The 27,973-nt window shown below is 36.5% G+C and overlaps 1 protein-coding gene across 3 annotated transcripts in view; it reads right to left on the reverse strand.

Moving 5' to 3' along the window:
• Window positions 1-27,973, reverse strand: part of CDK17 (cyclin dependent kinase 17) — a 112,223-nt gene that overhangs the window by 26,120 nt on the left and 58,130 nt on the right. For 2 of the 3 annotated variants that reach the window (XM_021922806.2, XM_021922807.2), the window contains exons 2-5: window positions 22,834-22,980; window positions 12,283-12,447; window positions 7,648-7,781; window positions 5,349-5,474 (exon numbers count right to left, since the gene is read on the reverse strand). In XM_021922806.2, the coding sequence (XP_021778498.1) occupies window positions 5,349-5,474; window positions 7,648-7,781; window positions 12,283-12,447; window positions 22,834-22,951 (543 nt within the window). In that variant the 5' untranslated portion in view covers window positions 22,952-22,980. The remainder of the gene's footprint in view (window positions 1-5,348; window positions 5,475-7,647; window positions 7,782-12,282; window positions 12,448-22,833; window positions 22,981-27,973) is intronic. The other variant, XM_021922808.2, reaches the window with a different exon arrangement.

The following is a 27,973-nucleotide window of genomic DNA, read 5'->3' on the forward strand; positions in this document are numbered from 1 at the left end:
AGTAGATTTTCAAGTTTATTATACAGAAAAGGAGGGAGTTTCCAGTTAATGGCCCCCTTTTATTTTTGAGACAAGGTCTCTCGCTCTGTTGCCAAGGCTGGAGTGCAGTGGTGCAATCATGGCTCACCGCAACCTCATCCTCTTGGGCTCAAGTGATCCTCTCACCTCCCACCTACCAAGTAGCTGGGACTACAAAGGTGTGCCACTACGCCTGGCTAGCTTTATTTTTTGTAAAGATGGAGGTCTCACTATGTTGTCCAGGCTGGTCGTGGACTCCTGGGCTCAAGCAAACCTCCTGCCTCAGTCTCTCAAAGTGGTGGGATTACAGGCATGAGCCACAGCATCTGGCCCTCTCTCTTTTTTGATGTAGGAAGAGAGATCATCTGCTTATAGTAAGAAGAGGAAGAGTTAATCAGAGAAAGACAGTGGAGTAGCCAGGCAACACTGGGGATCTATGCAAGGCTGATGACCATAAATTTATATTAGACCCAATGAGCACCACTGTATAACTTCTCCAGGAAAAATGAATTGTTTCTTAATTCCTACTCAAGCAAAGGTTTTATGTTATTTTCACTACTCATTATATATTGCCATTAGAAAATATGAAAACAGGCCAGGAGAGGTGGCTTACACCTGTAATGATTTGGGAGGGCAAAGCAAGAGGACTGCTTGAGGCCAGGAGTTCAAGACCAGCCTGGGCAATATAGTGTGACCCTGTCTCTACAAATAATTTGTTAAAAAAAATGAGAACACCACACTGAAAGTTTAAAACTTCTAGAAGACAAGGCTAAATTTTACATTTTACCTTAAAAAACATTTTATTTTTTAGATTAAGGGTATATTATCCATGGAAAAAATGAACTCTAGTACACGTGAATAATATTTTTCTTTTCCTGCCTCCTTTCCATCCATCCCTAATCTTTACCCATCTCTTTTACACATAAACCTAGGGTCCAGACTTCTATGCTGAAAAACTGATCTCTTTGAAAAAACTTTTACTTTTTAGGTATATAAAGAATATATTATCCATAGATACACAAATTCTAATACATGTGAAAGAATGAATTTCTTTTTCCCACTCCTTTTCCATCCATCCCTAACTTTCACTTGCCCTCCTTCACTGCCTATGTTCAAATATAAACCTAGGGTAGAGATTTTCATTTTGAAGAATAATTTTTAATGTATTTCCAAAAAGTATGCTTTAGTAAGGTAGATGAATAATGAAATGGATGTATCAGTAAAATCCAAAACATAGCTGGCATGATTTATCTGAAATCTGTAAGCCCAGGCCAGGCGCAGGGGCTCACGCCTGTAATCCCAGCACTTTGGGAGGCTGAGGCAGGCAGATCACCTGAATTGGGGAGTTCAAAACCAGCCTGACCAACATGGAGAAATCCTGTCTCTACTAAAAATATAAAACTAGCCAGGCATGGTGGCGCATGCCTGTAATCCCAGCTACTCAGGGGGCTGACGCAGGAGAATCGCTTGAACCCAGGAGGCGAAGGTTGTGGTGACCCGAGATCATGCTATTGCACTCCAGCATGGGCAACAAGAGTGAAACTCCATCTCAACAAAAAAGGGGGGGGAGGTAGGTAGGAACACTTAACCATAAATAAAAACTCTAATCACTTAGCATTCATTAGAGGGCACTGTTTTCCTTAATTTCATGTAGACTGCAAAAGATGCTCTTAAATGATAGCTTAAAAAATTACATGGTGATTAAATCAATTTTTACTCCCCATTGGAACAAATACAACCTCAAAATTTCTCCTAAGTACCAATCTTTGATAAAAATTGATAGCCAAAGAAAACTTTGACCTCACAATCAAATGGCAAAATCATCCCAATAAAAATGTCTTGGCCAAGCACAGTGGCTCACGCCTGTAATCCCAACACTGTGGGAGACTGAGGCAGGTGGATCACTTGAGGTCAGCAGTTCGAGACCAGCTTGGCCAACATGGCAAAACCCCGTCTCTACTAAAAATACAAAAATTAACCAGGCATGGTGGCATATGCCTATGATATCAGCTACTCAAGAGACTGAGGCATGAAAATCACTTAACCAGAGGCAGAGGTTGCAGTGAGCCGAGATCGCGTCATTGTACTCCTGCCTGGGTGACAAAGTGACACTCTGTCTCTCTCTCTCTCTCTCACACACACACACCCCCCAAAAAATGTCTTAAGTAGTGATGCTGAATTATGATAATCATAAGCTTATACCAAAATCAAGTCTGTGTTATACTTTTTACCATATTTATATATTGGTGAATGTCAAATAACAATGTGCTCATGGTATATACAGCATAAAGTGATTTTATTTTTTTAGAGTATGTAACCAAAATATTTTTTAGAATATCTAACTGGAATATCTAACCTAACCCACTTGGGCCAGGTGCTGTGGGGTGGCTCACACCGATAATCCTAGCACTTTGGGAAACCAATGCAGAAGGACTGCTTGAGGCCAGGCATTGGAAACCAGCATGGGCAACACAGTGAGATGCCATCTCTACAAAAAAAAAAAGGTTTTTAATTAGCTGGGTGTGGTGATGTACACCTGCAGTCCTAGCTACTCAGGAGCCTGACATGTGAGAATTGCTTGGGCCCAGGAGTTCAAGATTACAGTGAGCTATGATCGTGCTACCTCATTCCAGCCTAGGTGACAGAGTTGGACCTTGTCTCCAAAGAAAATAGTTCCATTACATAATAATATATAAAGGCTGGATGCAGTGGCTCACGTCTGTAATCCCAGCACTTTGGGAGGCCGAGGCAGGTGGATCACTCGAGGTCAGGTGTTCAAGACCAGCCTGGCCAACATGGTGAAATCACATCTCTACTAAAAATACAAAAATTAGTGGGGCATGGCGGTGCATACCCATAATCCCAGTTACCTGGGAGGCTAAGGCTGGAGAATCGCTTGAACCCGGGGAGGCGGAGATTGCAGTGAGCCAAAATTGCACCACTGCACTCCAGCTTGGGTGACAGAGCAGGACTCCGTCTCCAAAAAAAAAAAAAAAATAATAATAATAATAATAATGATAACAACAATAATGTAAAAAAGGAGATACATCAACTGCTAGCAATCCAAGAGTCATCATCAATTTCTCTTCCTTCAGGTGCAAAGTCCAACTGGATATTAGGTGGTATTTTATCCCTTCCTGGTCCCTAGGATTTATGTTCTACTTTCTATTTCCATCTGATTGCCACATCACCCTTAATTTTGAATAAATTCCTAATTCTCCTTGCCTCTAGTCTTTCTAATTCATTGTTTGTACTTTTCCTAAAGCTAATGCTATGAAACAAAAATGTGATCATGTCAGCCTCTGTTTAAATAAATACCTTTGATGTCTTCTCATTACATAGGAAGAAGTCCAAACTCCTTGGCCTGACATCTAAGGCTTCATTCTGGATCTGTCCTGTCCGTTCAAGCCATAGCTTTTATATTATTCCATATTACCCTTCATATCAGTTCTAATTTCCCAAACATGACATACACACCCAAACCTCTGGGTTTTAGTTTTAGTACACAAATTTTCCTCTGCTTAGAACACAGACCTTCATTCATAGACCATTTTTAACTGACAAATTTCTGCCCATCCTTCTAGGACCAGCACAACTGCTATCTCTGTAAGTTTGTAATTTACCAAGGCATTTTACTTCCTGCCTCCTTTGTTGTCCCAAAGCACTTTATATGTATCTCTACTATAGGACTATCATCATCCAAAAGAGATTCTCACATAAACAACCACCTGAATTTATGTTAAAGTGATACTGCAATAAGAAAAGTTATCCTTTGAATAAATGGTGCTGGGTTAATTACTAAATATTAGGAAAATGTATTTGTAAGACATGTAATGACAAAGGTCCTTTATACAAAATATACTGAAAAATTCGTATAAACCAATAAGAAAAGACAGAAAACCCAATAGGAAAGAGAAGAAAAACAGACTTGGGTAGTTAATTCACAAAGAGAGTATCTAAATATAAACATGTAAGAAACATATGATGAATAATAAACACATAGAAAGGTGTTCAACTTAGTCATCAGACAAATGCAAAACAAAACCAAGAGACCACTATCAACTCACTAGAAAAGTTAAAATAATAATTTTTAAAAGACATTATCAAAAGTTGGCAAGGAGAACAACCAGAACTATTATATGCTAGTGATGGAAGTAGAAGTTGGTACAACCACTCTGGAAAGCTGTTGACAGTATCTAGGGAAGCACAACATACACATACAATATAATGCAACAATTCCACTCCTAGGTAAGCACTCAACAGAAATGCTTACATATGTTAACCAAAAAACATGCACAGCAACGGTGATAGAAGCATTATTTGGTAATAGCCAAAAACTGAAAACAACCAGAATGCCCATCGACAAGAGAATGGATAAAGTACAGTACACTCATAAATGGAATATTATGCAACAATGAAAATGAACTATCTATAATTACACGCAAAAATAGGGCTGAAACTCGCAAACGTAACACTGAACAAAAGAAGCCAACCACAAAAATAATACATATGTATAACTTACATACATACTGGGATACATATTGTGCAATATATATATAAACTTTATATAAGTATATAATTCTATATATTTATATAAAATATATTTTAATATAATTACATATTCATAATTACACAAAGCTCAGAAGTTTTAATAAGGATAATCAGAAAGATAATATTGCACATCTAAAAAATAAATAAGAATATATGTGAATGGGATTTAAAAAGATCCACATATCAAAACATACTATATATAAAAACAGTATGATCAGAACAGTGTCACACATATGGGTAAAACTAATCTTTAGCATCAGAAGGCAGAGAGTATGGCTACAGTTGAGGAAGTGAGGAATACTAAGTAAAGAGAAAGGGAGTAGCACGGGGTTTCTGAGATTTCTGAAATTTTCTTTTACTGATCCAGGTACTAGTTACACAGGTATGTTAACATTTCAAAAGTTGGCTGAGCTGTACAATTATGGTTTGTGTACTTCTCTGTATATCTAGTATATATTAATATGTATGTTTATCTATCCAGCACATATCTAGTATATCTATATATCTAGTATGTATTTATATATCTAGCACATATTAATATTTACCAAAAATAAAATATAATATACCTTAAATCCTATTCCAATATGCATTCTATTGAATGCATCTTAAGGGTTCCAATAAACCTTTAAGAATGGGAAATAATAAAATCGAGAAGGCAATATAATAAAATTTAGCTATTCCAAGGTCAAATATAAAAGTTAATTCAAAATGTTTACACCCAGAAGAATCAAACAAGCAGATCTGATTGATGGTGGAGGTACAGGAGACCAAAAACTTACTAAGGAAGCTCTACGAGACCTTCGACTCATTGGTTGGTCAAATGGTGGACTGTTAATCTGCAACTTTTCAAGATACCCATCAGGTATTCTGATGTCTGCAGGCAGCGATAACCGCTTATTTAAATCCTTTAAAAAAAAAAAAAGTAATCAAAAATAGAAAAGGCAAGGGCATTTGGCTTTCGTATTCATAGGCTCTAATATATTCTTTCTTAGCGATAAGTAACTGTAAAGTTTTATTGCAGTTGCAAAGTTACCTACATGGATTATATGTGACACACTCATGGCAAAAACATTTACTGTAAGCAAACATATACAGCGAAGTGTTACAGAAATGAAATTTTGCAACCCCAGTAATTTTTAAGTCCTTTCACTGGTAAATTAAACTTGAAATTTACTTTAAAATTATTATAGTAAGAATAGGTAAAGACTACCACAAACTCTGTGATCAGTTTAAATAACTAAGCAAGTACATAAGATCCTGTATGCAACATGGGGAAAGAGAATTATATTTATTACTGCCATGTTAATGGCATTTCTACTTTATTTAATTATACAATGTGAGCTGGGAGAAACTTGAAAAGAATCTTGCCTGTATCATTACATCAAGAAATTTAAGCCCTATAAAAAGAAATTCCTCCTATTCATAATAGCAGCCAAATCATGAAACAGAATGGAGAGGTATAGGAACTGCATAAATATTTACTGAGAAATATAAGACTTAAGTATAAAAACATACAATGCCACCAAATGGTAAGAATAAGTAATGAAAAGATACTGGTCCTCCCTATATTAATCTTATAAGTTATATAACCACTGAGAAAACACAATAAGCTTATTCTTAGAACAAAATAAAATGCCTAAAATGTATCAATAATAGAATAAACAGAAAAAAATCCAAAAACCTTCTATAATAAGAAAAAGTATATGTGTATATGGGGGAGAGATACAAAAATAAGTCTTTCCAGATATTAAAATATACTATAGATCAGGTGCAGTGGCTCAAGCCTGTAATCCTAGCACTTTGGGAAGCCAATATAGTGAAACCCAGTCTCTAAAAAAAAATACAAAAAAATTAGCCAGGCGTGGTGGTGTGTGCCTGTAGTCCCAGCTCCTTGGGGGGCTGAGGTAGGAGGATCACTTGAGGCCAGGAGGTTGAGGCTGTGGTAACCTGAGATCCCACCACTGTACTCCAGTCTGGGTGACAGAATGAGGCCCTGTCTCATAAAACAGAAAAAAATACATACTATAAAAAGAATATAATCTAGAGCATGCCTCCTTAGTGGTGGGGAAACAAATTACAGCTCAATGAAGAATGAGAAACTCCAGATACAAACCCTAATACTAAATAAAACAAATGATTTTAAAAATCATCTGTAAGGTGAAGAAAAATAAGAAATATTTTCATTAGTATTGTGTCACATAAATATATCATTGATTTCAACAATTGAAAATATTAATTTATCACTTAGAAAACTGGTAAGTTTTCCTTAACTGATCAAGATGCAATCCTTTTATAATGAAAATATAACCAACCAATAGGACAGATACCCTAATCATCACTTCAACAGCATCAAAAAAGCAACAATACTTTTATTTCAAAACATGTTCAATTTTTTTTTGCAGAAACCTATTTTAGTTTACAGTATGTACTGAAATAACAGTCACGATCAACTTATATCCTCAAGGTTATACCACAACGCTTACAAAGCAAAGAAAATGAATTCTTCATCCTTTTACATGGAGAAATAAATGTGCTTCAGAGATTAGTAGGTATAGTGAACCACAAAGGAAAGGACACCCACTTTTATAATATAATGCAAGAAAAAAAGCTGTGTATTTTATTTATACCTCTTAAAATCTGAAATAGAGAAAATAAAATGCTAATTACCCAAATGAATCTCAAAAATATAATTAAAATAATATTTTCTAAAAAGAAGACATTGCTAATGTATCAACCTGTATTTCTAGAATTTTTGAAAATTCACTTCTCCTTAATGGAGAAACTAAAATAATGTTTCACCAAAAATTAAAATAAATGTTTCACAGAATGTGAGCAACTATAATACTGCATATCTATGTTGGGATAAAAATGTAAAGAGTGGAAATATTCACAGACTGCAATTTATGAATGCAAAGAAGTAACTTTCTTACAAGTGTCATGTGTCTTCATGAAAATTTTTAAATGGGCATTTACTCCACTCGATATGTATGTATTGTATACATATCGAGTGGAGTAAATATATATAAAATATACCAACACACATATTCACAGGTATATTTGTATTTTTTAAATGATTACCTCCATTGAGATCCGTCTATGTATACGATTTCTGAGACAAACACCTGTAGGTGACTGGACTTCATCAGATGATGTCCCAGAAGCTTGGTCACTCTCACCATCTGATCCCATTTTCAGATTTTCATGAACAATATCTATATTAAAAAATGAAACATTAAAAGAGATACACTATATTCTAATATATAATTTATTATCACTATGGGTAAAATATGGAAGGCCAACAAGTAAAAATCATAGCATAAAAGTCATTTACATTCTGGGTGCCACAGGTATGCAGTTAGTAGATGAAAATATGACTCAAATGTCTTAAAATAGTAGTATGAAATTTTTTTACACTTTCAAATTATGAAAAAAATTAACATTCAAGTTATTATCAAGGGTTGAGTAATATAATATTACTATAATAAAATATATTATATTGAGTATATAATATAAACTGCAAATAATATCTCTGAGAATGAGTCAGTGCTCTCATTTTCTAGATCTGGGAACTGAGACTTGAAAGGTTAAATGACTTTCAAAAGGTCACAAGGCTTGGACGCAGAGCTAGAATAGATGCCTGGTCATTTGCCTCTTATTTAGTATTCTTTCCATTAAATAATGTGTCACTGGGTCTATGGTCAAATGGAGCTAATTCTTTCAATGTTCTTTAAAACACCTCTTAAAAGCTGCTAATGCAGTTTCTCCTCCCTGCACCCTCAGTGTTAAAAATAAAACAAAAAATTATTTGCTGAATATCTGCTTTGGACGAGAACTATAAAAACAAGTTTATGATCTTCAAATACTCAAAATCTGTTCACAGCAAAAACATATTACAATAAAGGTGGGTTATGGTATGTTTAATAGAGATAAAAGTTAAATGGAAGTAGGGCGAGGAAGATAAATTCCATTTGAAAATATTAAAAACAAACTTATATACTGTTTTCTTTTTTTTTTTTTTTGAGACAAGGTCTTGCTCTCTTGGCCAAATCGGAGTGCAGTGGTACAATCATGGCTCACTGCAGCCTCTACTTCCCAGGCTCAAGCAATCCTCCTGCTTCAGCCTCCCAAGTAGCTGGGAGTACAGGCACCCACCACATCTGGTGTTTTGTTTTGTTTTATTATTTTTTTATTTTTATTTTATTTTTATTTTTTATTTTTGTAGAGACAAGGTTTTGCCGTGATGTTCAGGCTCATCTTGAACTTGTAGCAATTTATGCCTAGTGTTCCATTACTGGAACACTAAGCATGTGGGAGTTACTTATATCCTACTGCTCAAGGTCATCACCAAGGTCTGATTGCAAAAATTCAAAAAACTGCAACTTCAGGAATCCACCCACCTTGGCCTCCCAAAGTGATGGGATTACAGACATAAGCCACCACACCCAGCCAAGTTACATACTTATATACCTGCATTTGTCAGTCATTCTCTAATAACCTAGCAAGAAGAGTATACCAGAAACAAATGCTAGATCTCTAGAACTCCTCTCTTGCCACTATTACTTTCTATACACGTATTCATTTTCCAAAAAGAACTATGTTGTTTCACACTGCATTGCTTTAACACATGCTTTTTCTCATTTTTAAAAGATGCCTTTTCCTATTTTATCAACCTTGTGAGATCAGGCTTAGTCTTCAAAACTATGCTCATGTGTCATCACTCAGTGAAGTCTTTTCTAATCTCAGACACAGTTGACTACTGTGCCCCCACCCACTGCACTGAAGAACACTTTTTTGTGCATATGATTTTATAATAATCCTTGGGGATGGGATTTAGCTTGCTCACTTTTCTATTTCCAGAACTTAACCAACCGTCTGGCACTTAGAAGGTGCTTAACAAGTATTCAAGGGAACTGCATATTAACTAACAATCAAAGAACGGCCTAGATAACTAGATCTCTTTTTCAAATGAAGTTATATGAAATATCAATGTGTGAGACAATTGAAAATAGTATTTTATAAGTATGTTAACTTTTAAAAATATTTACATATAAAATTACGAGAACTGCTTAGATTAAGGAGAAATATGAACTCATGGGTCTCATATCAACTCTATCTTAGAACTCACTTTATGTCTGTATTTTTGTCTTGGTTAACTCAATATTGAGAAAACAATTAATATTCATAAGCAGTTGCAAATGATAATGGATTTTTAATAGCTCAATATGTAATCGAAGAATACACTTCAGTCAGTTATGTTGAGATTTCTGGAGAAATTTTATAGTGATATGTGAACAAAAAATTAATTTGGCAGCAAAAGTAATGTATTGGTGATGCATTCCTAACCTCTTAAAATTTGGTATATAACACATCTGAGGTCACATAATCTTTTCTGTCACACTTTCAAAATGTTAAAAATAATTTAATGATGCCTTCCATTTCTAGTGAGATATGAAAATCTTCCTTTCCTCAAGAAAATGTTGACTAAAATATAATATTTTAAAACGTAGAGCTGAATGTGCAAAAATGTATCAATAATACCTAGGAAGCAAAAACAAAGAGAGGACTGAAAACCCAAAGCTGTTATGCATAAATTGACTCTTATCACTGTCTTGGGAGAGGCTGCTGATCTTGATGAGAAGGTCCCTGGGTTTACCTTCCACACTGGGATAAACAATGAAGCCCTGGGTTTCTGAGTTACAAGTGAGACCTTCCCACAGAAAGGCTCAACTCCAAAAGTGCTACACCTTTGAGACTTAAAGAGTACACTTAAAAAAAAATCTGTCCTGTTGCACAAGGAACTGGATGACAAAGAAAGCTTACTAATCTCAGACTGAATAAATACTTGAGTACCATCTGACCCAAACAAGAAATTACTCATGTCATTAACAAACAAGCATAGTTCTGACATGATTACCAGTTGGTATTTTCATTTCCATCAAGACAAATGTGAAACAATGAAGGCTTGTTAGAACTTTACTCATCTGTCAGGGGGAGAGGGATATCTTTGCTGATCAGGTAATGTAACAGCTGCATATACAATATACTTTTCTCCTTCAGCACAATACCCTTTAAATTTAATCTGCATTACTAACATTTTCAATACACTGTCTTAATTCTAGAACAAAGGTCTAGAACAAGTGTGGCTTCTTTTTATATGGCCCATGAGCTAAAAATGTGTTTTGTATTTTTAAAGGATCATTAAACAGAGAAGAATATGCAATGGAGACTATATGTCCATAAAACCTAAAACATTTATTACTAACTGTCCCCTTAAAAAAAGGGTTTGCAAACCCCTGGTCTAGATAAACAAGAAAACAATAAGCCAAGGCCTGATCTATAGTGTTTTCTGACTTCTCTCTCCATGGACAACTTCAGGCTACCAACATGACAACACTGACCATATGGTTGGGAAGAAATGTGCAGTAGCACACCATCATATAGTGTTTTTGACCATAGAGCTAGAATAGAAAAAATAATCCCAGTGGCATAGATAATAGTTAGAAGTGGTAAAAAATTAGGAAGCAACGACTTTTGAGTATTCATTACCTTTGTTTTTAATTTAGTTTACTTATTTGTAAACTTATATAATTTAAAAGTTAATATCTGTTTCACAACCAGTTTGCAAAGTTCCTGAAAATTTAACAATCATCTCTCATGAACTAGTGTGAGCCAACTCCAGCACACCATTCTGTAGAGATACACCTACAGAGATAAAGGCAATATGCATTTCTCATAGAAAAAAACCTCACTGTAGATAAGCTCATACTCCCAAAATGAAAGAAACACATTTGGAAATAATATACTATCCAAAGAGTAAGCACATAAAATGAGCAGTAGAATAAAACCCCTAGAAACTTCAGTAAATATAATTATCTAAGAAGACTATAAAATAGTTAAAGTGATTTTTAAAATCAAAACATAATAGGACAGGTGTGGTGGCTCATGCCTGTAATCCCAGCACTCTGGGAGGCCAAGGCAAGTGGATCACTTGAGTCCAGGAGTTCAAGACCAGCCTGGGCAACATAGTGAGACCCTGTCTCTTTAAAAAAAAAAAAAAATTAGCCAGGCGTAGTGGCATGTACAGGTAGTTCCAGCTACTCAGGAGGCTGAAGTGGGAGGATCATTTCAGCCTGAGAGGTCAGGGCTGCAGTGAGGCTCAATGGCTCCACTGCATTTCCCTCCAGCCTGGGTGACAGAGGGAGACGCTGTCTCAAAAAAAAATAAAAATAAAAACATAAAGACATCATCAAAAAAGGCCAGAGGAATAAACAAATATAAACAGAAACTTGCAAATTTTTTTTCTTGGATATTTAAAGACGTAATGACAGAAGAAGAAACAATTTGGCTGATAACCATATATACTAATCATTGCACTAGGCTATATGGTGATGATCTGAAAAGTTACTGAGGCATGACCCTAAAATAAACACCATCCCAAATTGCCATTCATCTTGAAATACTGCATCCATTTATTACGGGTTTCATTTCCCTCCTGATGGACAGGATTTTCAAATATTACTTCTCTGTACTGTCAGCACTACTACCTCTCTAGAACTTTCCATCTTTCTGCTATTCCTCTTGATCTCAACTTGATTTTTATCTGACAGAAGAAACCAGATAATAAAAGTTGCTGACTTTTATACAACTAAAACTTAACAATTTACGTGACGTATAATCAGAAAGGTAAACACAATAGACAAGTAATCAAAGTACCTAATCTGCTTCCATTTCTAGGCATTGCCATGAAGGAACCAAGGCTCCCTCCAATAACACTGTGTGGTCTCCGCAATGGGGGCTTCTTGAAAGATCCTGTGTACTGGTGGAGGAAGGAATGCATGCTGTGAGACGTTGGAGGCCTGCCATTCTTCACAATAGGCTCTGTGGTTCGTAGTATTCAAAAATCATTCCATCATCAGCCCAAGATCCAGGATCACATGAGAAGGATTGAGAAAGCAAAACAGAAAGAAAATCAAAAAGTTGTAACAGAGATTATTACATTTAGCCTAACTGCTTTGCTTACCTATACACAGTACTAAAATTAAAATAGTTTCTCTGAAAAAAATACTTAAGAAAATACTTGAATATTTTAAGTTGGTCTAATAACCATCCATTTCTTACATAATCAAAAGTGGCTAAGAACCACAAAACTACTAATATACCCAACCAAATTTTCATCCGTTTGTTTATTTTCGTGTATCTCAAGAATGTTTCCATACCACTCCTCCATTTACTGACTACCTGTGTGCCTTATTTTAAGCATGCTTGGCTGCGCACGTGGCTCACAACTGTAATCCTAGCACTTTGGGAAGCCAAGGCAGGCAGATCACCTGAGGTCAGGAGTTTGAGACCAGTCTGACCAACATAGTGAAACTCCATCTCTACTAAAAACACAAAAATTAGCTGGGCGTGATGGCATGCGCCTGTAGTCCCAGTTATTCAAGAGGCTGAGACAGGAGAATTGCTTGAACCGGGGTGCCAGAGGCTGCAGTGAGCCGAGATTGTGCCACTGCACTCCAGCCTAAGCAACAGAGCAAGACTCCGTCTCAAAGAGAAAAAAAAGAAATTAAGCATGCTTTAGAATATAAAAGAATGGTCCCAGTCTAAAGGAATTTACATCCCTGTTTGCTGGACATTCAAAATTGTATGTCAATTAGTGAATAAAACAGAATACCTAAATACATATCAATACAGAGGCTCCAAGTTTATTCCCCCGAATTTGGGATTAATATAAAGAATTTTTAAACAATCACAGACCCATAACCAAGCAGAAACATTTAAAAAATATAATACTTAAAAGCTATTTAATTATGCATGGGGGAGAAACTGTTTTGTAATGTTTACTGGAAATCTCATGACTCCTTTCCACCTCCAAAGAAGAGCTCTGATACAGGTTAAAGATACGTCTTGTGACACACAATTAATCTTCTATATTAGAATTCTGTTTTTACTGATAGCAGCCAAGGAGTTTTAAAAAGAACTGGGCTGCTCTGAATACATTCTTTTTAAAATGAAGCCAACTATTCTTCTGTAGCTAACAATCAAGCATAAGGATACCTCCTCATCAGGGGATTCCTCTGCCTGTAAAGTTTTCTCAACCAAGGACAGGCTGACAGGAGGAGCTGGCTACAAGCCTTAAAGTGAAAGGCTTTTCTCACAAGAAAATGCTAGGATCCGAAGAACAGGACCAGGGTATGGGCTCCAGAAAAATGGGCCAAGAAGGCCATGTGGCCTGAGCCTCTACTAGTACTGGTTGCCTGCTAGTGTAGAGGAAGGATGGGGCATGAGGGCCCAAAGGCTCACTCAAGGTCCAAGCTATCTAATCTGGGTCAAAGACCAGATTGGAGGTAGGGGCAAATGTCTACCTAGTAATACAGAACACGTGTCTAAAGTTTCCTGTGATCTGTACATTCCTTGGAAGTACCTGATAAAGAATTTGGGGGTCTTAAGTCTAGCAAAATAATCAATGATTTAATAATGAATAAGGAGGGGCTATCTGATATAAATGCATAAACAAATTACAAACAATGTGAGATAATACAAGCTACAGCATACAATAAGATTCTTCTCAGCCAAGCATGATGGCATGCACCTGTAGTCCCAGCTACTCAGGAGGATAGAGTGGGAGGATCTCTTGTGCCCAGGAGTTTGAGGCTGCAGTGAGCTAAGATAATGCCACTGCATTCCAGCCTGGGTGGCAGAGTAAGACCCTGTCTCAAGAAAGAGGAAAGAAAAATGAAGATTTTTTTCTCTTTCTAGGTCATTTCACATTAAAATATTAGATACAAATCATGCAAATACTTTGCCTACAGACAAGACTTTAGTTGCTCTGTAAAGCTGTCCTGGAGAATATAGCTTGATTGTTCTGGAGAATATAGGAAAAAAATGGGGATCATAAGGACATACTATTTGATAAACACTACTCTAGGCACTGGGCATCAACTGGTGAACAAAACAAAGTACTAATCTCTGAGTGTATAAAACCTAATGGGGAAAAAAACACACACACGAAGTCAGGTAATGACAGGCAATATGCAAAAGACTAAAATAGAGGGATGTGGAAATGAGTAGCTAGTTATTTTACACTGTATACTGAGGAAAGTTCTCTCTGCTGAGATAATTTTAACAGAAATTTAAATGCAAGGAAGAGCCAGTCAGGGAAGATGGGTAAGTTGTGGATAACAGAATATTCCAGATAGAGAAAAAAGCTACTGCAAAAGCCGACATATGGCAGGGTTTGACTCGTTAGAATAGTGGTCCTCAAACTTTAACATGCTTCAGAATCATCTTTGAGGATCTGTAAAACATGATTGCTGGGTCTCACCCACAGACTTCCTGGTTCAGTAGGTCTGGGGTGGAATCTAAAAATATGTGTTTCTAACAAATTCCCAGGCCCTGCTGACATTGCTGGTCCAGAGATCACACTTTGAGAACCACTGTGTTAGAGGACTAGAAAGAAGGCAAGTATAGCTAGAGTACCTAACCGTGCAGGGAACAGTGGTACTAGGTGAGACCAGAGAGGTAAGGAGGGAACAAGTCATTCAACATTTTATACTTCACCATAAAAGTTTGAATTTTATTCTCAGATTGGAAGCAGTTATGGTAGCTTTGAAGCAGGGGAGTGATATGATCTGATTCATGTTTCAAAAATATCACTGTGAAGGGTTAGAGATAGTAGGAGGTAAGGGGGTAGGGATGACTACAAAAGGGTAACACGAGAGATCTCTTGTCATGATGAAATAGTTATCTTGACTGCAGTGGTTATACAAATCAACACAGGTGAGGACATGACACAGAACTATATTTAGACTTTATTCCAGTATCTATTTCCTGGGTTCTGTAGTTACATAAGATGGAACCACAATGGTGAGGGGGACTGGGAGAACGGTACAAGTATGGGTCCTTTGCATATTATCTTCGTAACTTCCTTTGAATTTGTAATTATTGAAAATAATTTTTTAAGATACCACCTTGGTTGCTGTTTGAAAAACAGGCAATAGGGAACCAAGAGCAAAAGGAGGAGATTACTATAGTACCCTAAGTAACAAATGTTGGTGGCTTAGACTAGGATAGCTGTACTGAAGACGGAGGGAAGCAGACAGATTTAGGACATATTACAAAGGCAGAAGCAACAGGCCAGCAGACACGATTGCTAAATTAGTTTCACACACACTCCTACCACCCAGCTTTTAGTCAGCATTTATAGTAAAAACGTCTATTCAAAGATTTTTTTTTTCTTTTTTTCCAGGCAGGGTCTTGCTCTGTTGCACAGGCTGGAGTGCGGTGGTGCAGTCACAGCTCACTGCAGCCTCAACCACCTGGGCTCATGTGATCCTCCCACTTCATCCTCCCCACCATAGCTGGGACTACAGGCACACACCATCACACCTGGCTAATCTGTGTCTTTTTGGTAGAGATGGGGTTTTGCTATGTTGCCCAGCTAGTCTCAAACTCCTGGGCTCAAGTGATCCTCCTAACCTCGATCTCCCAAAGCACTGGGATTACAAGGAGCCACCATGCCTAGCCTGAAAATATTTTTAAATCTTTGCCAGATCAACTGTTAAAAATATATGAAACATGATTTATTAATGGACTATAATTGGAATTGCACATCAGTCACATCGATCAGGGGTCCCCAACTCCTGGGTCACAGACCAGTACTGGTCCATGGCCTGTTACGAACCTGGCCAAGAGGTGAGCAGTGGGCAAGTGAGCAAAGCTTCATCTGTATTTACAGCCACTCCCCATCACTCACATTACTGCTTGAGCTCCACTTCCTGTCAGATCAGTGGCAGCATTGATTCTCACAGGAGTACTAACCCTGTTGTGAACTGTGCATGCGAGGGATCTAGGTTTTGTGCTCCTTATGAGAATCTAATACCTGATGATCTGTCACTGTCTCCCACCACCCTCAGATGGGACCATCTAGTTGAAGGAAGACAAGGGCAGGGCTTTCACTGATTCTACATTATAGTGAGTTATGTAATTATTTCATTATATATTACAATGTAATAATAACAGAAATAAAGGGCACAATAAATATAATATGCTTGAATCATCCTGAAACCATCCCCCCAACCTCAGTCTGTGGAAAAACTGTCTTCCACAAAACTGGTCCCTGATGCCAAAAAGGTTGGGGACCTCTGATACAGATGACTATCATAATCATGAGTTTGTAAAGGTTATTTATGTGGTAAAAAATTGGAAGCCACAATGGTGGGGGTTGGGGGCAGGGAGGAGACAACAGGAAGGTAAAGGAGAGAAAAGAATCAGGGACACCTAGATTTTTAGTTTTAGTAACTGGTTAAGTGAGGAAAGTTTGAGGAGAGGCAGATTCTGGAGAAAGGAAATCAAGAATTCTGATTTGGTCATATGAAGTCTAAGATTTCCATTACACATCTATGTGGAGAAGACAAGAAGGCATTTAAATATGAATCTAGACATCCAGATGAAGAGCCTAACTGGAGATTCAGACTTAGGAGTAGTCAACATATATATGGCAGTAGAAATTATAGGATTGGATGAGGTCACCCAAGGAGAGGGTATAGATAGAGAAGAGATTGTAGCCCATGAGAGAGCCACAATAAAACAGAATAAACTGTTCTAACACTTCCAGATCTTGAAAGTAATTAACTGGCCAATTCAATAATAACACTAAGGGAAATAAGTCAGACACAAAAGGACAAATATTATATGGTTCCATTTATATGAGGTACCTAGAATAGGCAAATTCATAGACAGAAAGTAGAATGGTGGTTACCAGGGGCTGGGGAGAGGAGGGAATGTGGAGGTATTGTTTAACGGGTACAGAGTTTCAGTGTCGGATGATGAAAAAGTTATAGACATGGGTAGCAGTGATGGATACACATGTAAATAGACAAGTATTTAATGCTGCTGAATTGTATACTTCAAAATGTTAACTTTGTGTTATATATATTTTACCCTAACTTTAAAAAAGTAATGGAAATCTACATGAAACATTGCAGATCTTTTATATTCTATAATTAGTTCCAAGTAAGGATTTCCAATGATTTTTACCACCACAACATGGCAAACATTATGATTCCACTAAGAAGTGTTATTTGGCATCTTATTTATCTGGATCTTTTCATTACGTGAACTATGAGCAGGAACATGCAATTTCACAGCCCAACGCATAGCCTAAGCCATTCCCTCCTCCCAATCCTACTCTTTTAAACATTACTACTAGCCTGATCCCATTCTAGATCCTACATATATCCAATGGAGTTTATGCCTTCAGCTTCAACCTTTCCTGGAACTTGTGCTATGTGTAGGAGTTAGTCCTCCTTAAACTCCCTATGTTATCCACTGTTGTAAAAAACAGTTACTGTTATAATGTAACCACAAACTGTCACAGCTATCATGTAAGAGATCAGCAAGATAAAGAGACCGAGGTAAAAGACAGAGGCTCACAATATCCATAAAACTGGGATTTGTTGACTCCAAACATGACAAATTGCTCCACTGTACAAATGGGGCTGTTAAGAATGAGAATTTGGAATCTCAGGAGAACCAAGCCATTTTAATCTTTGCCTTTTGGTGTTACTTCTAATCCTAAATAATCATGATAAGTGACATTGTTAGGTTTATCTGACTACACTTCTTGAGAACATGTACATTAGATGAAGAATTTCAGTTGGTCAAGAAGTCTCAAGTAGTATATGTACAACATAACATAACTTTACCTTTCTACAACTGTGATTTATTCTCTTCCTCACATTTAAATTGTCACCTATTCTCCTCATCAGATTCAATAATCTCAATATATCTTCTCAATATAAGAAATAATAAGTTCAAGGCTATGTAAATACAAGATTCTGAAATATAACTTTCTGTGGTTAAGTCTTAAAATAGAATTAAGACTTAACAAACATGTGTTCTGCTGCAGTGACAGCAAAAAAAAAAAGACATCAAATAAATTGAGCGTCTATGAGGGAAAGCTGTAGCTCAGATGAACTGAATTTTTAATTAAGATGAAATTCTTATAACATTAACCATTTTAAAGTATACAATTCAGTGGCATTTCATATACTTAGAATGTGGTACAACCATAACCTCTCTGTTTTCCAAAACATTTTCATATCACCAGAGGAGATTCCATACACATTAACCAGTCACTCCTCAGTCTTTTCTCCCTATCAGCCTCTGGGAACCACTAATCTGCTTTTTGACTCTATGGATTTACCTATTCTGGATACTTCATATAAATGGAATCATAAGAGTATTTTGGGTCTGGCTCCTTTCAGTTTTCAAAGTTCATCTATGCTATCGCACATAGCGCTTCATTTATGTATTGAATAATATTCCATTCTACGGACAGACCACATTCTGTTTATCCATTCATCTGCTGATGGGCATCTGGGTTGTTTCCATGTTAGCTGTTGTGAATAGTGCTGCTACAAATGTAAATATTTGTGTACAAGACTTTGATTACCTGTTTCAATTATTTGGGGTATATTCCTAGGAACAGAATTATTGGGTCATATAGTAAGTCTGCGTTTAACTTTTTGAAGAACTGAGGTAAATTAATTTTTGACAGGATTTTTTTTGTTTTGTTTTGTTTTTGAGATGGAGTCTAGCTCTGTTACCCAGACTGGAATGCAGGGGCGCCATCTCGGCTCACTGCAACCTCTGCCTCCTGAGTTCAAGCAATTCTCCTGCCTCCTGAGCAGCTGGGGGACTACAGGCATGCGCCACCACATTCAGCTAATTTTTGTATTTTTAGTAGAGACAGGTTTCACCATATTGGCCAGGCTGGTCTAGAAGTCCTTGCCTCCAGTGATCTGCCCACTTCGGCCTCCCCAAAGTGCTGGGATTACAGGCATAAGCCACCATGCTTGGCCTTGACAGGTTTTTAAAAATTGAACATTCAACACTTCTCAGTTAGTAAAAAGAAACCTGATAGGCTCAAAATTCTTTTTCTTCCAGGCACTACAGAAAAAATTATTTTGTACATTTCAGTTTGTAAATTTTTGTGCAAAAATTTTATTCATATTTAGGGAAAGGTGTAATGAGTTAAGGCCAGTATCCTTAAATCAACCAAATTTGCAAACTTTCAACTTTTTTTTTTTAACATACTGAATACAAATTCAGGATTCTTCATTCCTAGGTTCAACCAACCTGTCAATGTGCAAACATACTAGTTTCTATAAACAGACAAAGTAATGTGAATTATATTACAGATTTATAACTGAGTTAAAACCTTCATAGTATGACTCAGTTATCAAAATGAGAGAGATAATATCTCACATTCTGTTTGGATAGAGGTAGAACATGCATGAGTGAGATTATGGGTATAAGTATAACCAAATGCATCATACACATAATTTTTCCAAGATGTTTATAGTATTACCCCCCAATTAATGTGTTCTGGATCTAGAGTATGCATGAGAGTCATGTGCCTAGATATGCAAGAGTAACAGGACTGTGATCATGCCTGTGACTAATCAAGAGACAAGTGATCAAAAATTGGTCCAAAAGCAGTTTAGGGAAATTATAAACTACTGTTATGTGCCATGTGATGTTTCAGTCAATGATAGACATCATATACAATAGTGGTCTCATAATATTATAATGGACCTGAAAAACTCCTATAGCCTAGTGATGCTGTACCTGCTGTAACATAGTAGCACAATGCATTTCCTTTTCTATGTTTAGATATACTTAGATACACAAACACTTACCATTGTGTTACAACTATCTACAGTATTCAGTACCATAATATGCTGTACAGGTTTGTAGCCTATTATTTAACAGGTTGTACCATGTAGCCTAGGTGTGCAGTAAGCTATACTACCTAGTTTTGTTAAGTGTACTCTGATGTTTGCACAATGATGAAATGGCCTAATAACACGTCTCTCGGAATTCATCCCCGTTGTTAAGCAATGTATGACTGTATATTCCTCCTACTCCTTCAGCTAGCATTATGCTACTATTTGGCATTAAACAAAGCTCACTGTTGCTTCATAAACTGCTTATATTGTATGTAAGAAGATCAATTAAAAAGTATATACTTGACATTCATTATGCTATATTCTCTGAATTCTGGCATGGACTGCATCTGTGTATGTGACCTAACAGCTTTTATACTCTAAAATATGTTCCACAAGAAAAGAATGTGTTGGAATCAGCTATTAGGCACTGACAGGTGACCAAAAAGGTGTAGAATCTCTGTGAAAGCTGTTGGTGAAATCCATGTGCTATCACAGAGAGAAAACAAGCAATAGTAGATTATGGTAGCCGATGCTACCAGCAATCTTTGTAACCCAAGAGGAATCAATGTCTCTTACGACATACTCAAGTATTACTTCAAGTAAGTCAGGTCAAGAAGAAACTCAACAGATAACCTATTTGCCCTTCTTTACCACCTATTAAAAGTTACTACCGTAATAAAAGAAGTTTTAATAAACACATACAAATTGAAAAAACAAATATTTTTAATCTTTCACCATTTGTTAAAAACAAAGCATGTTTTATGATAGTTAATACCAAAATATTCCAGAAAATATGCAACTGGTCTAAAATATTAGCTAAAACATATGTTCATTTTCTTTGACTCATACCTTCTCTTTAGGAAAAGAGATTTGTCTTGTAGTCAAATACTAAAAATATGTCACAGAAACCATCCACTATGATATGTACTGTGCTTATTTTATTCCTGATCATTGGCAAACACATTGGCAAGACCCTTCTATCATAAAAGTAAGCACACTGGGCTTCCCACCAAAAATTCAATGAGAGGGTCTAAAAGAAAATTAAGGATTTTGCTCTGTGTATCTAGAAGAGGTCCTCTGGCAAGAGGAACAACAGTAAAATCATAAAGTAATCTTTGAGATTTGACCCAAATGTAATTTGGATTTAAAATAATATCCAAATTATTATATTAAATTTCCTCTCCTCCCTACCATGACAAAAACAAAAAGACGCCAGGCGCGGTGGCTCACACCTGTAATCCCAGCACTTTGGGAGGCCGAGGCAGGCAGATCACTTGAGGTCAGGAGTTCAAGACTAGCCTGGTCAACATGGTGAAACTCCATCCCTACTAAAAATACAAAAAACTTAGCTGGGCATGGTGGCCCATGCCTGTAATCCCAACTACTCAGGAGGCTGAGGCAGGAGAATCACTTGGAACCCAGGAGGCAGAGGTTGCAGTGAGCTGACGTTGTGCCACTGCACTCCAGCCTGGGCACAGAGCGAGACTGTCTCAAAAAAAAAAGGTAGGTGTTATCAAGGAAAACCTTAACAAATGAATGAAAGGCTCCTTGCAGAACAGTAGCAATGCTGTAGACTTGGAAGTGAAGAAATCTGGGTTCTAAAGTACTGGTTCTGGAGCTGGGTAACCTTGAGCAAATAATGACCCGTCTGAGGAAAGGAAATAAGAAAACTGAAGCCTGGTAGGATAAATGGCTTACCCAGAGTCATCAACTAGGAAATGTTTAAGTGTATTAGTGTATCCAAAATCCAAACCCATGATTTTAAAAGTCCAGAGCCCACTCCACTATACCTTTTCATCTGTCAAAACGTAAATATTTGCATTCTAGTGGAAGGGGTAAGCATATTCATGCTTTCTAACCACTGCCACAAATCTCTAACAGGAGAATTTCAGGCACAGGTAAGGAAGATTTGCCAGATACTCTGCACATCATGACACACTGAAAGCCAGTCACGTAAGTTCCTTCCCAGTTATTATTATGACATCCCTAGGGCTATTTCAGATTTGAGTATGTAGCCTTCCTCTAGAAATTTCAACAGGATTTTGTATTTAATACATTTAACAAGTTCTTATTTTAACATCTGGATACTACTACTTTATGTTGTAAAAAGCACTGTCGAATGCATGAAACATTATGAAACTATGATGAAGCCACAAACAGAAATTTCACACACTTCCTATGCACTTTTAAGCTGTATTAACTGTAGTTATAATAACGAAAATATTAAGTTATTTAACAATCAAGATAATATTATAAAATGCACCCTTATTTAAGAACTAGTGAAAAATGGAAGGATATGTGGAATAGAACAATTCATCAGGGTTTGAGACCAGGTATCGTAATGTTGGAGTGAGAAGGAAATATTTCAGTTAGTAAGCAAACAAAAGTTGTACAGTCTTCAATTTCCTAAGAAACCATGGAATGAGACAGAAATAAACAAAAGGAAGCTATTATGAACTTATCTAAAAAGTATATTTACATTCTATTCATAAAGTAAAAGGAAGAAGCATCTCCCCCTATGCCAAATATTTACCATTATCCTTGCTGCTGTTTTCTTCAATAGTCATTTGTTCAGCCAATTCAGACAATGATTCATCAATAGTCTGGCTTCCTCGAAGAGTGAGGGATAGCCTTCTCTTAAATTTTTTCATCCTATCAATTGAATGTGGCTTGAAAAATCCTGAAAGAAAAGAATAAACACAAAACTAAAGCTATAAATATTTTACCACTAAAGAAAAATACCACCTGGGTTTACTGGAAATTTTAAAAATAGGAATATAATGAGGAATTCTCACTTCTGCCAAACATCACCAAATCCAACCCCTTTTTAAAAAAGATCCACCTACTCCGAATAATGCTGTATTTATTTGGCATCATCAGAAGAGCAGGAATTCTATAAACTAAAGAGTGGGACTTTAAGCATCACAAATAAGTTTAGAAGGATTGGAAATTTTCTTAAAATGTGTATTTTAAAAGCCATTTTAGTAAAATATCAACATTATTTTGATGCTTAGGTTCCATCACATAAATATCAATCATCATATTGGAACCAGCCAGTGGTATCTTCAGATGTAACTGGGGGGAGGGTAAGGTAATGGAGGAAGACAAAGAACAATGTTTGACAATTAAACAGCTCCAACAAGAAATTTTCCTTTTTACGCTCTTACACAGCCAGTACACTAGAGTTTGGTTTTGTTTTTCCTTGTTAGGCTTTCAAGTGTCTCTTTCATACTAAGAGAACCAAGCTTTAGAAGGAAGAAACGAAAGCCAAATTAGCTGGTACTGAATGCCCGACACACAGTAGATACTTTCCTATCTCTAAGTCTTCCTCATTCTGAAAAGCAAAGTACACTATCCCATTTTCATACATGAGGAAACATGCTCAAAGAAGTTCCTTGACTCATGTCAAACAAATAAATGACAGAACTGAGATTTAAAACCAGAATTACCACTTACTTTTTCCTCCACACTTTAACATCGTTGAAATCAGAATGTATCTCACAATTAATATGGTATCAAAATGTAACTGGCAGTATTTTTTCTTACGGGTACATAAATTAATGGTATAATTCACAGTAGAGTCTTGGATATGATGAAACAAGGTACTCATGCCAAACTCAAATTCTTGACCCACAATTTCCTTTCTAACTTGGTATTTACATTCCCACCAACAGTGTTGAGGGCCAAGCGCAATGGCTCATGCCTGTAATCCCAGCACTCTGAGAGGCCGAGGTGAGCGGATCACTTGAGGCCAGGAGTTCAAGATCAGCCTGGTCAACATGGCAAAACTCCATCTCTACTAAAAATACAAAAATTAGCCAGGAATGGTGGTGCGCACCTATAATCCTAGCTACTTGGGCTGCGGCATGAGAATCACTTGATCCCAGGGGGCAGAGGTTGCAGTGAGCTAGGATTGTGTCATTGCACTCCAGCCTGGGTGACAGAGTGACTCTGTCGCAATAAATAAATAAATAAATAAAATAATGTTGAAAAATATTTTAGATGTTTGGTTAAGTAAAAAATATCACCAAAATTAACTCAGCCTTTTAAAAAGTTTTCAAAAAATATGCCTACAAAAATCTTAAAAATTACATATGGGGTGCCCATTACATTTCTACTGGACAATGCTGATATGGAGCATCAAGTAGATCTTCATGGTTTTAAGAGAGTCCAAAAGAAAAAAAATAGAATCACATAAACCTTAATCTTTTCTTCATATAGTGCACTTGAACAATATATCAGAGCACATTCTATGTGCTTCTAACTCAGAATAATATGCATGGCACTTATTTCATCATCAAAGAGTGAAGAAAATCCTTGTCTATAAAACAATTTTAACTATGCTTATTTTATATTCTGTCAGGAATAAGAAAGTTATTTCTAATTCCTAAAAGCAAGAGAAAAATACTTATAAAGCTAAACCTTACTACAAAATTTTCAAATAAAATCACATCTTCAAATTGTTCCTATTTTTAATCTCTGGTATAATTGTAAAGCTTTAATTAAGTTACAGTGGTTTGTAAACACAGATAATAAAGAATTTCATTACCACAGCCTAGATCATTATTACAGAAAAAAATATTCCCAGATGAAATAGGTTCCTTGACACTTCTAATCATCTTTAAGTAGAACTGTGCATATCAACATTTTTCGTTAGCTGAGAACAAAAGCACATACGCTAAGCTAAAAACACCTTTTGTGATGTAAAAACTACTACTTACTACTACTTACATTAGCTTTAAGGTTAATTTTTAATATTTACTGTAATAGGGCAGTGCTAAATTACTGATTATCTAAAATTTGAACACTCAAGAGTTTGGTTAAAATATTTTATCAGTTTAATAAAAATGTTTGAGATTATTAAGATCTTTACACTATCATTTCTTTTTTAACTTTCAGGTTCAGGAGTACACGAACATGTTTGTTATATAGGTAAACTGCATATATGGGGTTCTGTGGTGTACAGATTATTTTGTCACCAAAGTAATAAGTATAACACCCAAGAGGCAGTTTTTTTATCCTCTCCCTCCTCCAATCTTCACCCTCAAGTAGGCCCCAGTGTCTGTTGATTCCCTCTTTGTGTCCATGTGTTCTCATTGCTTAGCTCCCACTTATGAGTGAGAACATGTGGCATTTGGTTTTCTGTTCCTACATTAGTTTGCTTAGAATAAACGGATGAATCTGGAGGCCATTATCCTACATTACCGTTTCTATGAATATTAAGACAGATTAAACAATGTGACTTAATGGTAAACGACTAAATGTTCACATTTCAGTGTGAATGTTATTCTTCAGAGGGCCCTTTTCTGACTCTATTCCTTTATCCTTAGTTTTTACTCATAGCACTTACCATATATATACACACACACACATACACACACACATATTGCATATGTATACACACACACGTCTCATATATGTACGTGTATGTACTGCAAAACTAATGTTTTTTTAGATGTCAAAAACACTGCTAGCTTTCTGTAATACTTAGATCAAATTTAAAATGGTAGAAGGGCAGTAAAGGGTAACAGAATGACAGCATATAACTCTCCATTTAAAGACAGTTGAAAATGTTCAAAAATCAGTTCTCAACAAGAAGCACATAAAAGGAACTTGCAAATATAATGTATTATCTTACTTCACCTTGGGCTAAACTTGTTCTTGGATTATCTGCTATACAATTAAGGAAAGTTTTTATGTTTCTTTTATCCCGAAAAGGTAAGTATTCTATTTACTTAAAGAATACAGATAATGTAGAATGCCAACTAATGGGCCTTGGGAATAGAAAAATATGCATACCATACACTGTTTTTAAAGACGATAACAGCTATAAATACTCCCAAACTAGACGTTCTGGTATGAGTCTTTACTTGTAAAAATGGTGTTACAGTGTGGTTTTCTCAGCATTTGCAGTAAGAAACTCTTTGGATACAATTTCACCTTATATTCAAGCTACTCTAATATAAAAGGATGTAGTAGAGTGGCAATCAACTGTTTATGTTTTTGAAATATTCTTAAAACAGTTTTTTGCTAATAATTGCAAAATATTAAAGAAAATGCTAAATGTTATTTTTAAATGACTTTCCTTTAGGTAAATAAGCAAAGTTTACACGTAGATCAAGTATTGTGAAGAATAAAATCTAGGATTTACATGGGAAACTAAGGTTTTTCCACTTAATGTAGCTTTTGTCAGTCTTTCTGAAATATCAAACAGAGATAAAGACAGATTTATTTCTTCATAACATTTTCAGCAACTATGACTATAAATAAAACTACTGTATAAAAAGTGAACTCATTAGGTGGCATGTAAGCAAATACTCTGTTATTTTCCCCACAATAATTAAGTCATGACAAATACCGAACACACTCCAGGACATGTAAGCTAATCATACAGAATGAGGAATAACCAATGTTTAAAACTTAAACTTTTTTCACTAGAGACAATGTTGTTATTTGCATAAAACACAAAGTAAAATACAAAAATTAGCCAGGCATGGGGGTGTGCACCTGTAATCCCAGCTACTTAGGAGGCCGAGGCAGAAGAATCGCTTGAACCTGGGAGGTGGAGGTTGCAATGAGCTAAGATCATGCCACAGTACTCCAGCCCAGGTGACAGAGCGAGACGCCGTCTCAGAAAAAAAAGAAAAGAAAAGAAAAGAAAAAAACGCATGAAGTGATTGCACAAAATACTGACAGAACACAGAATTAAAATTGCAATCATACTATAGGTTTTTTAAACAAACATTTAAAAATTTTAATCTTTGGCCAGGTGTGGTGGCTCTCACCTGTAATCCCAGCACTTTGGGAGGCAAAGGCAGGCAGATCATCGGAGGTCGGGAATTCAAGATCAGCCTGACCAACACAGAGAAACCCCATCTCTACTAAAAATACAAAATCAGCTGGGTGTGGTGGCACATGCCTGTAATCCCAGCTACTTGGGAGGCTGTGGCAGGAGAATCACTTGAACCCGGAGGCAGAAGTTGCAGTGAGACACGATCATGCCATTGCACTCCAGCCTGGGCCAACAAGAGAGAAACTCTGTCTAAAAAAAAATTAATCCTTGATGTGTTCAAATCTGAGGCTGATTCTTTTCTTTTGATAGTATGAATAGCAAAACACACAAACTAGAAAAAAAGAAACGTACCAAATATTTTCCTCCATTCATAAATATCATGAGAAAGACAATATTAGTTTATTGTGACACTTGAGGTGTAAAATGTCAGAGAAAAGAATGCCCTAGAGCTTGGTCCTTGTACCAAAACAACCAGTAAACTGGAAAAACAACAAGAATCAACTATCTTCCAAGTATGGAACCTAATTAGACACTTAAAACAGCCAGGAAAATGCTTCATGCAGAGACTACTGATCCTGATAGGAGACCCACATGGGCAAACCAGTAGCTACCATTCACCATTTCTCAGCTTTGCCACGACAGTAGGGAATAGCAGCCCCTATCTCTGGAGAGACTTATTAGTGCCACAGTAGGCAGTGGGAGAAGTTTGTCCTCCAAAACTTCGAATATTTTGGTCAGTTTGGTGGATCACTGAGAGACAGGCACAGAGGCAGATGCTTGCCTTTATTTAGGCCCTCTGGGGCTACTGGGCAGGGGAGGCGCATCTGCATCTACTCTAAGATCTAACAAGACAGCACCTTCTTTAAACCACATATTGTTA

Source organism: Papio anubis, chromosome 9 (genome assembly GCF_008728515.1).
Source record: "Papio anubis isolate 15944 chromosome 9, Panubis1.0, whole genome shotgun sequence".
NCBI lineage: Eukaryota > Metazoa > Chordata > Mammalia > Primates > Cercopithecidae > Papio > Papio anubis.